We start from the raw sequence: 17,183 nt of genomic DNA, 5'->3' as shown, positions 1-17,183 counted from the left end.
AGGTCAATTCAACTTTTGAAAATCAAATTATGTACTTACAATTATTAAACTATTAATGTATACAAATAGATACACTACCAGTCAAAAGTTTTTGAACAGTAAGATTTTTAATGTTGTTTTTTTTTTCTGCTCACCAAGCCTGCATTTATTTGATCCAATGTACAGCAAAAAAATTAAAATTTTGAATTTTTTTTTCTATTTGAATATATTTTCAAATGTAATTTATTCCTGTGATTTCAAAGCCGAATTAGTATTAGTATAGTATTAACAAAGTAGTATTTTGTTAGTATTTTGTGTTGACTAAGGACAAATTAGATGATTAAGAATTTTCACTAAAAATATGCTCTTCTCTGTTTGTGCCTCTCTCTTTTTAGGTCACTCTTTTGTGTTTATCCATGACTCTCCTGTTTGCTGATGGAACAGAAGGTCCTCAGTAAGTCCTCCATGGTGTCCAGACTGCCAAAATTTGGTGCCCGTCCTGTCAATGGTACCCCCTCCTCCCTTCCCAATGGTACGACCCAGACCGCACTCACGCAAGAGGGCAAAAATCCCCCAGCTAGGCCAAATGGAGTGGTCAGAGCCTCCTCCTTCTCCATGAAATGGAAAAAAGACAGCGGTGGGCCAGTGGACCCTTCAAACCCAACTGATGGCACGATACCAGAAGAGAAGAAAGAAATCCGCTCCCAACATTCTCCAGGAAGTAGGGAGTTAAAAAGCCCTTCTACTCCCACAACCAAAGTGCGCAGGTCTGCCTCCTCATTGTCCACTGGAAGCCCCAAACCTGCACCCAAATCCATCCCGAGTCCTAAACCAAAGCGCAAAAACTCTCAAGTCACGACAGCCTCCAAAAGTCAGGACATATCCCAAAAAAGCTCAGTCTTAAAGCCAACTCAAAATGGGACTTCATCTCTGGGGTCTTTAGCGGGCTCTTCAGGGCTTCAGCGACCAAGGGCGAACTCTAGCTCTACTCGAAGCACCTCCAGAGACAGCTTATCCCATTCCAACGACAGCCTCTCGCGGCAGTCGGACGTGCCTGACTACATGGTGCGTTCTCAGAGCTTCACTCACTTCAAGCAACTGCCCTCGCCAACGTCCGCAACCATGACGCGCTCATTCTCTTTCAACAAGGCTGTGGAGCTGGCCAAACCACTAGCTAATACACAGCTTCGTCCTCCGCGAACACTTGGACTCAAATCTCCTTTGAGCCTGAGCAAAGGCCGGCTAGTGCTCGGTTTAGGGGGCCTGGGATTTGGAAAGGGGGTAACAGAGAGACTACCTGCTGGGACTCCTTCTTCAGACAGTTTAACGCCTCCTAATTCCATTAAAAGGCCTCTTTTGCCTAACTCTGTGCTGACAAAACCCTCATTACAGGGGTACAGGCTAAATCGACCTATTGCTGCCAAACCGCAGTGCCCTCTGGTGGTTGGGAGGAGCCCAGTGGAGAGTGACGTTATGACCCCGCCTCTCACTCCCGAGTTGCTCCATTGTGCCACACAGAATGTGAGTGTCTGACTCTATAATTTACATTATCATGCATAATTTAATATTTTGGATTACAGTCTGATATTTGTGACCGTGGACCACAAAAGTAGCACGGGTATATTTGTAGCAATAGCCAAAAATACATTGTATGGGTCAAAATTATTGATTTTTGTTTTATGCCAAAACAATATCATTAGGATATTAAGTAAAGATCATGCTCCATGAAGATATTTTGTAAATGTCCTACCGTAAATATATATAAACCTAATTTTTGATTAGTAATATGCATTGCTAAGAATTTCATTTGGACAACTTTAAAGGTGATTTTTTTTTATTTTTTTTTTTCTCAGTATTTAGATTTTTTTTTTTTTTTTTTTGCACACTCAGATTCTAGATTTTCAAATAGTATCTCGGCCAAATATTGTCTTATTATTTATTCAGCTTTTAGATGGTGTATAAATTTCAGTTTTAAAAAATTGACCCTTATGACTGGTTTTGTGGTCCAGGGTCACATTTTGTGCATTGCTTCAAGAAATAGCTTTGTCAGATTTGTGAATTTCAGATTTGTCTTTTTACTGACATTCACAATTTTCTTATTAATTAATATTATAGTTAATATAGAGACTTCATAGTATGTTTTATTTTTTAAATTATTGTTTAATTTATTGCTTTTTATTGTGTCTCAGATCATTATACCATATATGAAACATGTTTTATATTCAGTCAATGTTCCTGTTCTAATTCTAATAATATTTGCATAGCAATTAGTAGCTCTACTGGAGCAATAAGGGTATTTTGGTGCAACCACAGAGAAATCAAACTATTGAAGCATGAATGCTTTGCAGTTATATTGTTTTATTTCTATTTTGTTTATGTGAAAAGGCATCAGCTTATACAGATTCCCCAGAGGAGCTTGTGACAGAGCCGGTGCTGGATGGGAACCTCCGCTACACTGGGGAGGGAATGGAGGACATGTCTCTCTCCTCTGCATCTTCTCTGGAGAGGAATGACATCAGTGAGGAGTTCCTAGATGACTTTGATAATTTAGGGGACCACTCGCAGAATGGCATCCCTCATAACAAAGCCACTCACACCCAAACACACCTGCAGGGTTTCTTAAATGAGACCGTGGACTGGACTGGGATTGGTCTGGCAGGTATAGTTAATTGTTGTTCATCTATTTCTTGAATGTATGTGACAAACAATACAGTGTTGATAATATTGTCCTGTTGTGGTAAGCATTCAATGTTTATGTCATACTAGGTGGCAAGGCAGATTTAAGGGGTGGTCCACTCCGTGGGCCACCGCTGATGTCTCCTGATGTGGATCGTCATGCGACCTCCTCTCTAGAGTTGTCCCCCTCTAACAGCTCTGGAGGAACATACATGTGGGATGAGGAGGGCATGGAGCCGCTGGGACACAACACGCACATACACCGTTGCAGCAGCTACGAATCAGACCTTCACAGCATTGTGAGTACACACATACCCCCCTTCCAAAATTAGCTTGAACTACCCTTAGAAAAATACTGTGATGAAACTATGGTGTAGTGATGTCAGAACCTGGCATTTACATTTTCATTGGAACTTTTACATTTTCTACAAGCTCTAATGTACAGTAAGCATTTAAAATGTAATAAAATTAAGAATTTGATTCAATATTGATTTTGTATATATATCAGGTACATGCCAAGTTTTCTCAAGGACAAAAAAAACCTCATATAACCTCATAAAATATACATGACAGTCAGTTGGTACTACATTACTATAATGTTGAAGGTTATAATGAACTGATTTGTATACAAATGCTTAGATTACATTCAAAAGTTTTTTATAATAATACAGTTAAAATTACATAATTACTTTTCTGCTCTAATTTGTCTTTTGAAATATAAACATATAAATGGTGGCACTCATAAAAACTTGACTGATTTATTTAAACATGAATTTAAGGTTTGCCGAAGTGCTTTGAAACTTGCAGTGTTATTCTATGTGTTGATGTAATTTCAACTAAAGCAGGAGGACAGGGTCCCGTCCCCTTTTTTTAAAATAGCCAGTAGCGTTCCGTTTTCATCTCTATGGGCTAGAGCCGTTGAGCTCAGTAAAGCTGCATTTGACAGCCACAATCTCATCCATATCGCTATAAAATATACCATTCTATGTAGAATTCAAATGAGTCTGATACATTTTCAGCACCGACTCGCGGATATAATCCACTCTGTGACATCTGAGCAGACTGTGTGTGTGAGGCAAAGCGAAATCAGACTTCATTCTCCCCAACAGAATGCATATCTGAATCTCTTACATAGTGCACTACGTGCCATTCACTGTACAGAAAATACAAATTCTGTGAACAAGTGACTGATTTCAGCCGCAGCTTCACCATCTATTTATAATGTAGGGGGTGGGACGCTTCGGATTCTAAAGAGCATTTGATTGGACACACAGTTTGATGAGAAGCTGAAGTGCAGGGTGATGTCATCAAAATCGTTGATCCATATTGGCAGAAATGATGTAAATGTGTGACGTTACTTGACGTTGTTCACAAAGCTGTTATATTGATGTCTTTGCACGGTTGAAACACTGATTGAGCAATTACATTAGACAGGATACAGATTTCGGGTGTACTCTTTCGTTTGCCATACCTTTGGATGTTTATTCATGTTTATTTTGTGCTGTAACTAGTGGTAAAGCAGAGATGATCAGTTCACGTGTCACTTCTCGGTAAACTGTGCCAAAATGGCATTTATTGTTTGAGTACTGTAATAAAATGGACAGAATTTATTTATTTAAAGTTTTAAGTTTGTGACACTTTCATATCTAAAGTAACACAGCACAAAGCTTATTGCGATTTATTGGATGGAAGGTGCGCTACAGTGTTCCGTTCCTTAACTGAAACCAGGCTAGACTAATCGATTCTTGGGGTTTAAGAATCATAGCACTTTGTGAAAATCAGAATTGATTGAAATCGAGAAATCAGTATACATATAAATTGTAATCCAGCCTTAATTCTCACATTATGCAACAGTGTGACTGAATGTGGCTTCTGCAGGTCTTGTAGAAGGCTGTTTCCTCTGCTGTGTGTTTTTCGATAAACGCATCGCTCCTGTAGTACTTGTTGCTGATTAGTATGTGCACTTTCGTGTGAGTGTGTGATGGGATCTCTCCGTCCCCGTCCTGCCAATTGTCTGTTTGTTAATTAGGGATTAGTCTCTGTGGCTCTTACTCGTGTCACTGCAGGTGTCCGACTCCGGGTCCTGCCATTCTGAACAGAGTTCCTGTTCTGTCTCAGCCGTTTCCAAAGCCCCTGATCGGGTGGGAATGTGAAACGGTGCCACTTAACATTCCAGCTTTTGATCCCAGTGAAGCAGACTAACATTGCTCTTAATTTTCTTATTTTTTGTTTTGTGATTGATGTCATATTGGCTCAGTGGAATGCAGAAAGAGTTTTAAACCATAATCAGATTTGAAATACCAGTCTTCTCCTGTAGCAGATACACAAATGCACCCACACACACAGACATGCTGACTGGACTCTTGACTTCAGACATTATGTAATTTCAGTATATATACATTTGAGTGCGGCTGAGTCATTGTTGTCATACTTGAGTGGGATGTTGTTGTATAGAGTGGAGGAGGAGTTGAGTTTACATAATGGACTGTTTGAGTTTGAGCTAGGCTTTAAGTGACATCTTGTGGTCTATTGTGGGTACTGCATAAATTCATTTTGCACTTGTTTTTTTTGTTTGTGGTGCTTCTTTAAACAAGCATCACCAAGTATGAAGTATTAAAATTTGATGTAGAACTTTTAATGATGTCTTCGCTAAACCTGCCCCTGTTTTCACAGACAAGGCTTAAGCCTAGTCCAAGTCTAAAATGTAAGTCTGAGCTGTTTCAGCTATAAGAAACTTGCACTGACTGATCTTAAAATAAATCAGTGGCTTTTGTTTTGTCTCAAGATGCACACCAGAACGTTTTTTTTTTCCCTAAGGCACGTTTATAAAAACTACTTAAGTGTCCTAAATGAACGAAGGCCTAATCCCGGTTTAGTCTAAGCCCTGTCTGTGAAGCCAGGCTCTTGTGTTATACTCTTATGTGTAAATCAGTGACAGTCACATGCACAGTAATTAACTCGATCTCCTGACAGCAGTGGATCTCCTTGAGATCCTTGCGCTGTGTCTATCTTTAGTTTAAGACTCCTCTGCTCTTACGGATACTGAAACAGAGGCCAGCCTTTATTTAGAGCTCATCTGATCTTACCTTTAGCAGGTGATGTAATGCCAGCATTTATTTGCTGGTTGTAAAAAGAGGAGGTCAAGCTTAAAAGTTTGGTTAAGTTCAGGTCTAAATGAAGTTTAATTCCGTTTTTTTTTTTTTTTTTTTTTTTTTTTTTTCTCTATAGTTTAGTTTTTATTTTTTTTTCATTCAGCTTTATAAGGGGACAAAAAATAAAAATAAACTAAATAAAGATATAATGTTCCATTCCTAAATATACTAAAGTAATTGTATTAAATTGAAAAAAACAACAACAACAACAACAAAAAAAACACGTCAAACTGACTAACAGGGTTGCAAAATATTAAACTAACATTAAATTAAATAATTAAAATTAAAATTAAAATTAAATTTAAATTTAATTTAATTAAAAATTAAATTAGTGTGGGACCAAATGTTAATGTTAAATATTGATATTAACTTGCTAAATTGTAAAATTCTGTTAAGTTCTGTTAATTTAATTATTATTTTTTTAAAACTCAAATTGAAGGTTGAGCTTGATGTATGCAGTCAACATTTTGTCTGAAAATTAAGAAAGCTGACTTCATTTTAGGGCAAATCCAGCGTTATGGATGTGATATTTTGTGTTATGCATGTGACGTATAAATGCTTAGAGAATGTATTTGTAGGGTTGGGTATCGTTTGAATTTTATCGATTTAGATTCTGCTTATCAATTCCTAGTTTCGATATATTTAGTGACATATAGTCAATAAACAATGAGGTAAAATTTTTATTCTGTATTTTTACAAAGCTTTCTGTTGCAGCTGAATAACATGAGCAAAAATCAGCAGCCTACAGAACACTGAGGAACTTTCACCAATGGTTTTAACAAAAAAAAAAGAATACCACAGCCAAAACAATTAATAAGATACTAATATAAACTTAAAACATTAAATTGTTAAAGGCAAGTAAACAGTAATAAAATGGGAACAAGCTTAGCAATAGCATAAATAAATACAATTGAACTAATTACAGGTACAGAAATTTAAATCAAATGCTTAAAAACACTGCATAGTTTTCTTTTCATAAATAAAATATAAACTCATTAAAGTTCTGAAAGATATTCAGTCAAGATCAGTGAATGATTTTTTTGTTTTGTTTCTTGCATTAACATTAATGACAGGCAGCACGTTTATTAGGCTGCTGTCTCTTTATTATCAAACGCACGGATCTAAAAATACTGTTACACACGTGTTTTCTTTCTCATCTGTTTACTTTCGACAAAAACGGCTGTGTTTAAGATGATATACTATTCCTTTCCTCCGCTTAAATCGTTTGATTTTAAACTTTAAAATCGCATTAAAATGTGAACGCAGGAATTACGCAGCACTGAAATGCACGTGTCTTATCAAATACCCAACACCTATGTATTTATCAATATACTGAACCACCTGTTTATATTTTAATAAACCCTTGTTGATAGTCTAAACATCAGAAAAATATCAGTCTATGCATGAGTTTTCTATGTTAAAAAAGGGAAATATGGATGAGACAAAAAATGACACCGTTTTTGAGAGACTACATACTTTGTAGGATTTCTGCTAATTAAAATGCGCAAACCAGATGCAATTATACCCAACAAATAGAGAAGCGATGGCTCTTCACAGAACATATAATTGTTACTTTTTAATTTTGATGTGTCTATTTATGAGGAATATGTACTGTTATGGATGTGACAAGCCTGAAAACAGCACTTACCAGACTATGGAAAATCATGCAAAATAAAAAAAGACTTTAAAAACTTTAAGAGAGATCTTACATGGGTATTTGAACCACCAAATGTTGACATCTGTGCTACCAGTATAGTAAAAACCTTTGGTAAAAACTTTATTTTTTCATGGTGAGGTTGACATTTGCATGGAATTACCCTTTATTGAATAATACTTTCACTTAACCATCATGTAGAAAGTGTCCAAATAAAAGTTTTTTGGTTTTACCGTTTTAAGGAATGTTACCTTCTTTGTACTGTGGTAATCATGCATTAACAGGTTTGTAATACTTTACTGAATATAACATTTTTTTAAAAACAATACTAGATTGAAAAATGGTATTTCAGTAGATGTACTGTGTGATTTTGAAATGCTGGATGCAGTTGAGAATATCATAAAATGTGGTGAAACATGCTAAAATTATTTTAAACATGTTTATTAATTATTTTAACTATTTTAAGAAGGGAAATACAAGTGTTTGATTTATTTAAAACTTTCTTTGGTCAGAAAATATTTTTATCTTTGTGAAATGTTGATATTAAAACCCTTACTGGACTTAAGACCACAAGGGGGCAGTATGGATTCAATAGACAAAATAGATGTTGCTTTCTTTACATTTTATACTTGTTTTATGTGTGTTTTATCCATTTCTTGACTTCTACAAAACTCATTTTTTTGGCTCTTTTAAGAGTTGTTTATTTGTTCTAAATATAATGTGTCTTGCAGGAGGCATTTACAGGCCAATTCATTAGGTGCCAAATGATCTAGGTGCAGAAGCCTTTGTTTTTACCACAGTAAGTGATTCTGAGACATGCTTTTATCTGCTGCTGTTTCAGCATTAATTAGTGGAGCTTTACAGAGCATTGTTTAAGCTTTATCATTTGCTAACTTTAATACTGTAAACAAGATTTGTGTAATTTTTTTTATAAATATTTAACATCTCTAATGAGCTCTTAATTTATTGGGCTAACTAGTTTATTGACTCTTTTTTTTCCGTTTTGCTTAATCTCTTTGAGACCTGCGATGCCTAATGGCTTTTGAGAGCCTTTTTATGCACACAACCACCGCATCGTCTCAGAGCCTGTGTTTTTTGTTTGTGTGTGAGTGCTTGGCAAAGCTCTGTGTGGCACTACCAGTATGTGAAATCGAATCTAGTGCGCACATTCAGGGTGACAGGAACACAAACTGAAAGATGAAAAACTGTTTACTCTCAGGCAGTGATGAAGCGTGGACTTTTTCACATTCTTTTCAAATTCTGAGGTGGCGGTAGTGCTTTGAATGCGTGATAATAACATTTTCTAGGCACATCTGTTGTGATTCTGACCTTATTGATATAGAAATGTAACTGTGCTCTTGTAATGCTTAAGCTAACTGATATTATTTCTGTCTTTACAAATGTGAGTTTAATGTTTTGTACATAATCTTAAGAGGTACATGAAAATGAACTGCATGTTCTGTACTGTAACAGAAAAGTCAGAGGTCGTTTGAAGCCAGTGTGTGCTGGGAAAGGAGATCTAAACTGTATTTTAGGCATGAACAGTGTTGCCAACTTCTTTCTGTGGAAAGTAGCTAAAGTCGCTAAATGTCGCTAGATGACATCATATGCTAATTAGCATATTCACAACGTCATTGAGTCACCTCTCTGTGCTCACATACTGTATTTTAATGCAGTCAAATTGTCAATAAAACTGTTTTCATTTCTATAGTTTACTGTTTCTGTTGTCAGACAACAGATGAACATGAAATAGTGAGTGAAATACGGTCTATTAAGACGACATAACCAGCCTTTCCTTCTAAGATGTTAATCTGCTCTAAAATCCTGATTAATAATGGATCCTCATTTATAATGGAGCTGTCATCTGACGAATCAAATACAAAAAAGATAAAGGCAATGGCTGTACTGTGATTTTAGCTATATTTGCATACAATATATATTTTAACTGAAAGCAGTGCTACTCTATGCCGTTCGCTGGACAGAGCAGACACAGAGAGAGGGGTGCGTGTGTGCACCAGAAAAGCAAGACTTGTGCCGCAGTACTGACGAGTCTCAGAAACTAAATCAGGTTTGTCACTAACCACTTCTTTGGAAAAAAGTCGCTAAGGGGTTCTGAAAAAACACTAAGTTGGCAGCACTGGGGAAGAACCAAAATTTTAGTCACCGAAAATGGCATTTTCATTTTTTGTTTAGAAGAAAAAACGGATTAAAATATACGCCGAAAATAAATGTGTTCACTCAAAAATGAATAAAAAAAAAAAAGCTTAAATCTGATTCTGTTGCTAAGAACTGAATAAAAATAATATATAAAATAAGTTATATTATTTTACTTTCAATAAAAGTGTGTTCATTTTATTTGCTCGTATTTTTTAAAATCAGCATAATTTAAAATTTTAGTTAAATTAAAAAGTCTTACAAAATTATTATTTAATAAAATAATAAATAATTATTAGAAAGCGTTTTCAGTTTCTGTTTCAGTTTTCATCCAAGTGCATTATTTTTTCGGCCCAAAATTTTAAAACAATAAAAAAACCTGAACCTGAAGATATTAAAACACATCAGAAATGCATTCAACAATAATTAAAAAAAAAAAAAAAAATGTTTTGAACCATAAACATATTATGTTTGTCTTCATGTACGCTTATGCTTATCAAGGCTGTTTGATCAAAAATACAAACATTGAAAATCTTTCGGATCCCAAATTTTTGAATGGTTGTGAATGGACAAACTGCCTAGTTTTAAAACTACCTAGTTTTTTAAATTCATTTATTTGATCAAAAATACATTTGTTACATCTTAAATCATTGTAATGTGTTGGTGCACAAAAAACATTTATTAATGTTCAAAGCAGTTGTGCTGCTTAATATTTTTTTAAAAGTGTTTATTTGAAATAGAAATATTTTAAAACATTATAAATGTGTTTACTGTCACTTTTGATCACTTTAATGCCGGAGGGGGTGGGCGGGCGGGCTTCGGTGGTAACCGGTACCCAACGGTACTTTTATTAGGTACTCCCTGTGTAATAACGAAAACATTATTTAAGTGGAACAGTAAATCAAAAATTCTCAGTTTCAACATTTTGAACAGTAAGGCCATACAATCTTTTTCTTTTCTTTCTTTTTTTTTTCAGAAATTCTTGTGTTTTAATTTTTCTGATAATCATATGAAGGCATTAAACATTTATTTTTAATCAAATTAAACCCTTTAATTTTTTGGCATACAAACAGAGGTTCACTGTTAAAATCAATATATGGAAGAAAAATTGTGTGAATATTCAATTTAAAAAGTTTTAATGATTCTAGTATTTTTTTTTTTCTACAGTTAAGTGGTTAATCTTGTTGTAATATGTTAACTGTTTCATTTAAATTTGGCAGAAATAGGAATATATAAACACCTGTTATGTTGTACTGCACCCCCTTATATAATGGTAGGGGAAACACTGCATATTTTAAAATGACACCATAGAATAATGTATACTACTCTATGCATATTGACCTCCCCCCCTTTTTTTTAGTTCAAAGTATATCTGTAGGTGTCTGAGTAATTGTTTTGTATGTAATATGATTCAGGAATTTAAATGCATTCCTTTTGATCCCCCCAAATATGATGTTTCACTCCCGAGCGCAGCGCTCGGATTGTGTGAAATGTGATCAGGATTCTGGGCTTGTCTGATAGGACCTTTCTTAAATGTTATCTGAGGTTCTGTCTGTATCGGTCCGGCTCTAAAGGGACCTTTAATCCGATCTTCCCGGCTGATTCGCGCAGGCCTATGTGAAATGGGCTGCGTTATTCCGGCTCTTTCAGCGCAGGAGGAGAGAGCTGATGGGGCTTGGGCTGCGTGTCTAAGCTGCCGCCCGGCGCAGTGAAATGTCATTTCCTCTGAAGCAACCTGCCGTGACTAAGCCCCTTTATACATGGAGAGAGTCAGAGAGAGAGGGACCTGAGAGACTGTGTGTGTGTAGGTGAAGTGCATGAACTCTGGCTGCTTTGAATACACGTTTGGTGTACACTTGTTAGACAGTACATTGTGTGTTTGTGTGTGTGTGTATTAATGTCCAGGAGAGGGGTCTGTCTCTCTTTAAGTACATATTTATATGATGGATAGGGTTGAAGAACATCTTGTCAGCTTAGATGACTCGAAGACGCTTTTGTTCTGTGAATATATTGCAGTTGCATGATTGATAATGTTTTCTAAAGTGTGCTGAGAGCATATTTGTACTGTAGTTCTTTCCCCAGCTGCCTGCTGTATATGAAATATGGGAAATTATGCAGAAACTTTCATAATGTACTGTTATTTTTGCACGAAAAAAAAGTCCCCCATTTAGAAAAGCCAATGTATTTAACATAGCTTGAAGGGATAGTTCAGGCAGAAATGAAAATTCTGTCATCATTTACTCCACACATCATTTCTTTCTTCTGCGGAACACAAAAGAAGATTTTTCTTAAGGAATATCCTGGCTATTATTTTCAAAATAATGAAATGAATGATGACCAAGACTCTTAAGCACTGAAATGACACAAAATGTGGTCCATGATTCATGCACTACATTAAAGGTTTTCCAGCCATTTTGTGAGATAAAAAGGGTGAAGTAGCCATTATAAAGTCATTTTACTATGAAAATCTTGAGTCTTGACACGGCTCTCTTTTGTTGGTGTAAAATCTTTTTAATGAATCTGCTGGTTGGATTCAAATGAAACTACTCTGAATGATTTTCACAAATCACTCTGATGTTCTGGAGTTCTCACGGACTTGATCTGGCTGATTTACAGCCCATTTAAAAGGAAGGTTGTCAGTAAATAACAAATTTAGTTTTAGTCTGTCACACAAATCAATTGTTTGACATCAGAATACTTGGAGCATGAGTTCTATGGACTAATTTTAGCACAGTTTTAATTAGGGCTGGACGATTTTTTCGAGTATATTGATTAATTCGAATGTAATGTTTTGCCACAATTTTATGTTTTAAAAATCGAGGAATCAGTGTTTGAATTAGACACAGTAAAGAGAAAACAATGACCCAACCGCATGTCAACGCACACGATTAACCGCTCACGTGTAACGCGCTCATATCGGTAGCGCCGTGTTTTTACAATGCCGTTTCGTGCGTGAGACGCTGCGAGAGACGTGAGTGCAACAGCCAAACACGTCCATGTTTGCATAGAAAAAACAATGGAAAAGCAGTGCAATGGAATAAGAAACCTTTGAAGAAATACTGCTGGATGTCTGATATTTCATGTTTACATCATGATGACAGGCTGAAAGCTGCTGTTCATTGTTTTTATAGAACATTTATAGTTTATCATTTTGAATTTGAATTATCTTGACTTTTCAGATTTTTTTAAAAGCAATTTCCTTTTCAATTTCTTAACATATGTATAAGACAAGTTTGTACAAGATGTAGTTGTAGTTCATGTATCTTTTTCAAGTTGACTAGGTGCAGCGCGGCGGGTATAAACACAAACATTGACGAGTGGCTGCTTCAGAGCAGTAACGTGCCACAGATGTGTGCAGAGACATTTATTCATCATACAGTGTGGATAGCTTTACTTATAACGTGAGTGTTTTTTACAATACATAAACTTGCACTAGAATAGGCTTGGCTGATCAGTGATGTTCTTTGATAATGTTAGGCTGCTTTTAGCCTTATGCTGGAGCTGGTTTCGGGCAATGAAACTAAGTATGTAAAATAATTAAATAAATTAGCACGATAATATCATGTATCGGCGATCTCGCAGGCAGAGGATAGGACTCAACACTACTGTAGCGTATTATTTACTCACCCTCCATACATCCTAGGTGTATATGACTTCCAGACAAATGCAATCGGTGTCCAATGAAGTCTAATAAAGTGCATCCATCTATAATAAAAAGTGCCTCATATGGCTCCCAGGGATCTCCTGTAGCAAATCGATGTGTTTTTGTAAGAAAAATATCCATATTTAAAACATAAGATTCACTGTTAATCTAGCTTGACAAAGGGCGTGACAGTACTGACACACCGTCAAAGCTGTTCGCCAGTCGCTGGGATAGTTAACCAGTCATAACACCTTTCCTTTTTTCGGAAGGCGGGCCTTCATTAAACCCGGAACTAATCGAGCTATTTGTGCCAGGCTGGGGAGAAAGGTGTTGTAATACTGTAAATTATGTGAGAAATTATGCGTTTTTTGAACCACCAAGCATGAGAGCATGTTCTTGTACACCCCCAAAACAAAATCAAGACTTTGAAAAAGAGCATAATAGGACTCCATTAAAATCTTAAAAAACCAAGAATCCATCAAATGTTCTGAAAAAAATGATATTTTAATTATTTGCCATATCACCCAGCCCTAGTTTTAATTACTTTTAGATCTTATTTTAAACTTAACAGCTTCAGTCTGTCCATTCTTTAAAAATGAAAATTCTGACATTAATTACTCACCCTCATGTTGTTCCAAACCCGTAAGACCTTCGTTCATTTTCAGAACACAAATTAAGATAGGTTTTAATGAAATCCGAGAGCTTTCTGATCCTGCATAGACAGCATGCAACTACCACGTTCAAAGCCCAGAAAGGTAGTAAGGACATCGATAAAATAGTCCATTTGACATCAGTGGTTCAAATGTAATTTTATGAAGCTGTGAAAATATACTTTGGTGTGCAAAGGAAACAAAAATAATGACTTTATTCAACGATTTCTTCTCTTCCGGGCCAGTCTAATAAAGTCATTATTTTAGTTTTCTTTGCCCAGGTCTTGGGTTTGGAATGACATAAGTGTGAGTAATTGACTCTTCGCAAAAAAATGCTCTCCTTAGTTACTGTTGTTATGTTCGACAAACAGTGCCACTCTCGCACTACACATCATGTTCTCATGCAGTGAAAAATACATCACGGAGCAAAGAGGAAACTGACAACACGCCGACAGACAAGACAGAGCAGATCATTTCTGGTATGAAACAAGGTCTCAGCTTTCAAACTTTGTAATTTTTTTTTAATTGAACAATAAATAACGTTTTTGTGGCTCTTTAATATGTTGTGACAGATCACTGTATTGCCTTGTTAGGTCAGTCATTCTGTGAACCGATTGTCTTTTCTTCATTTAAAGCATGAAAAAACGCATGAACATCAGAATGTTTTTATTTCAACCGCGGAGGAACGTCAATACACACGGTGTTTCAAGTTTAAGTCCACCGAAGTTAATCTAATCCTGTCTGATTTGTTTGTCGGACAGAATGGCAAATTCGGCGTCATGATTGGTCAGATCACCTGTCAGTCAAGCTGTTCTCAAAGGGTCAATTAATGACAGAATTTTCATTTTTGGGTGAACTGTGCCTTTAACCAAGATTCATTACCAGCATTGCACCTCTGTACAAGACACTTAACCCCTCATTGATTTATAGTAAATGTCCCTGCAATTAGTGCGCAATGTTAAGCATTCGTTAAATGTCAAGTGGCTAATTAAAAAAACAATTGTTTTCAATACGTCTTGCTTCCAGAAACGTAAGTTCAGTTTATGCAAATTTGTCACCAAGAAGCAATTTCGTTCTCTGTGCACACAAATGGTTAAATGACTGTAGATAATTGGCGGTATTTTTTACTTGTATGTTTTGGAAATAATGAATCACGAAATAAATGAGCTAAATATCTTTTCAATTGGTTCCAGGTCTTTAAGACTCACTTCTGCTTTTAAATTTTTCTCCCAACCTCGAAATCAATTCAGAGCGGTTCTTGAGAAAGACTCTTTTAAGATGAGTCACATCAGAGTAATTTCTTTGCTTGGTACAATTCAAGGCTAGGCCGTGAGGCCTTGTTTTATGGTATTTCTTACCAATATTTTAGCACATGGAGATGTGGAGAACATCTTTCTTCAAAGAGCTTATTTTCTTTTGAACTCTCCATGCCAGACTTGATGTTCAGAATCGCTTTAAAATGCATTAAAAAACGCCCCAGTAGCTGATAACTGCCCCTTGTACGTCTGCCATGCAGCTTGAAATGTCCTTTCATTTTCTCTCTAAGGACAAATTGAGGTTTTGTTGAGGCATATTGATTTTCACCTTGGCTGCTTTTGCATTTTCAAATAATCAGATGGCCCGAAAAGTAGCCGTTTTGATATACGCTCTTCATGTTAAGTGAAAAATGTTTTGTTTGTGTTCATGTAGCTTTTCGTGGCTGTATCTGTGTGTTGCCTTTCTGTTATGTGATCGTCCTTACACAAACATTAGTCTTTTCCCTATTTCACACAACTGACTCTTGCTCACTGGATGTTTCTCATTCACAGGACATTCTGAACAACTTGGATAACACTGGCTCGTGTGACCTGGAAGATGATGACCTCATGCTTGATGTGGATCTGCCAGAGGACGGGGCCTTACTCAATGGTTAGCACACACACACACACACACGTACACACAGTGTAATTCATTCACTAAGCCAAAATTGCCTTCTGTTTAACATCTAAAGTGCTTACAGATATGGAAAGTTAAATAGAATCACATCCTCATCCCTGTTTTCTCAAAACTTGTAAATCTGGTTAATAATTTACCAGATAATTGATTGTCTCTCTATTGAAGTCGTAATATAATCATCCTTGTGTTTATCTTTGTTCTATTAATTCATCTATCTGTTTGTATAGATAATGGTAGCTGATCAATTTTAATCATTATGTTGATTAATCACAGCCAAGTGTATGTGATAAAACATTCTTGAGGGTTGAATTCGGTATATCATTTTGTATTTGAAATCATGTTTTGTGAAAGTGAAGTGTCGCAGAGATCTGACATGGCTGGCTAATCCAGAACCCACGACAGCTTTTCCAACATCATATTTAATTTTTCCCCCCCAAGAAAGGCTTTTTGTGGATTATTTATTACATGACTGCTGGCTGTTGTTTAGAGCTTTGTTTTGTTTATATGTTTGATGAATTAATTATGAGTTAAAGCTTAGTAAATATGGTTACTTTTTTCCCCCAGCAAAACGTTAGAGTAAAATAACCTATGATAATAGGTCAAAATAACTATTTCATATGAAGGTTCAAGTATTTTAAGCTTTTGCTCTTTTTATTCACCTTTTAACTTCTGTGCTGCTCATTTAATAGTGCTGTAATGTGACATGAATTTTTAAATGTATAAATATTTAATTCAGTCTTTCAATTAATTTGAGGTCATAAAATGCATGTATAATAATTATCAGGAATTGGAAAAATGTCCAAAATTTCTAGAATAGTTTTAGGCAATGTTTTGCAAGTTACACTGAAGGACACTGCTGTCACTGCTTGACTTTGCTTGTCTGCCAAATACAGTCCAGATAAGACTAAATTAGTTATTAACGCAGCAACATACACTACCGTTCAACTGTTTTTTTTTTTTTTTAAGAAATTAATGTTAAATTAATCAAAAGTGACACTAAAGACAATTCTAATGTTACAAAAGGTTTTTGTTTCATGTAAATCCTTTCTATTAATCAAAGAATTATGAAAAAGTGTCACGGTTTCCACACGCACAACTATTTTTAACATTAATAAGAAGAAATGTTTCTTGAGAAACAGATCTGCATATTTAAATGATTTCTGACGGATCATGAGTGCTGCTTAAAATTCAGCTTTGCCATCAGAGGAATAAATTACATTTTGATGTTTGTTATTAAAACCCAAAGTATTGAATGGAAGTGTATGCTGTTATATTGTATTTAGTGTCCTGTAATTACACATACTGTTGAACAAATGCAAGTATGTAACAGTAATAACATA

The 17,183-nt window shown here is 35.7% G+C and overlaps 1 protein-coding gene across 3 annotated transcripts in view; it reads left to right on the top strand.

Annotated features, from left to right (window-relative positions):
• Positions 1 to 17,183, top strand: part of ccser2a (coiled-coil serine-rich protein 2a) — a 57,583-nt gene that overhangs the window by 13,437 nt on the left and 26,963 nt on the right. For all 3 annotated transcript variants that reach the window (XM_051132775.1, XM_051132777.1, XM_051132776.1), the window contains exons 2-5: positions 375 to 1,500; positions 2,365 to 2,638; positions 2,746 to 2,954; positions 15,717 to 15,816. In XM_051132775.1, coding sequence (XP_050988732.1) covers positions 415 to 1,500; positions 2,365 to 2,638; positions 2,746 to 2,954; positions 15,717 to 15,816 — 1,669 coding nt within the window. In that variant the 5' untranslated portion in view covers positions 375 to 414. The remainder of the gene's footprint in view (positions 1 to 374; positions 1,501 to 2,364; positions 2,639 to 2,745; positions 2,955 to 15,716; positions 15,817 to 17,183) is intronic.

The sequence above is a fragment of the Labeo rohita genome, chromosome 17 (genome assembly GCF_022985175.1).
Source record: "Labeo rohita strain BAU-BD-2019 chromosome 17, IGBB_LRoh.1.0, whole genome shotgun sequence".
NCBI classification, from domain to species: Eukaryota; Metazoa; Chordata; class Actinopteri; order Cypriniformes; family Cyprinidae; genus Labeo; species Labeo rohita.
The sequence above is the reverse complement of the archived record's forward strand: the minus strand, read 5'-3'. Positions and strand labels throughout refer to the sequence as shown.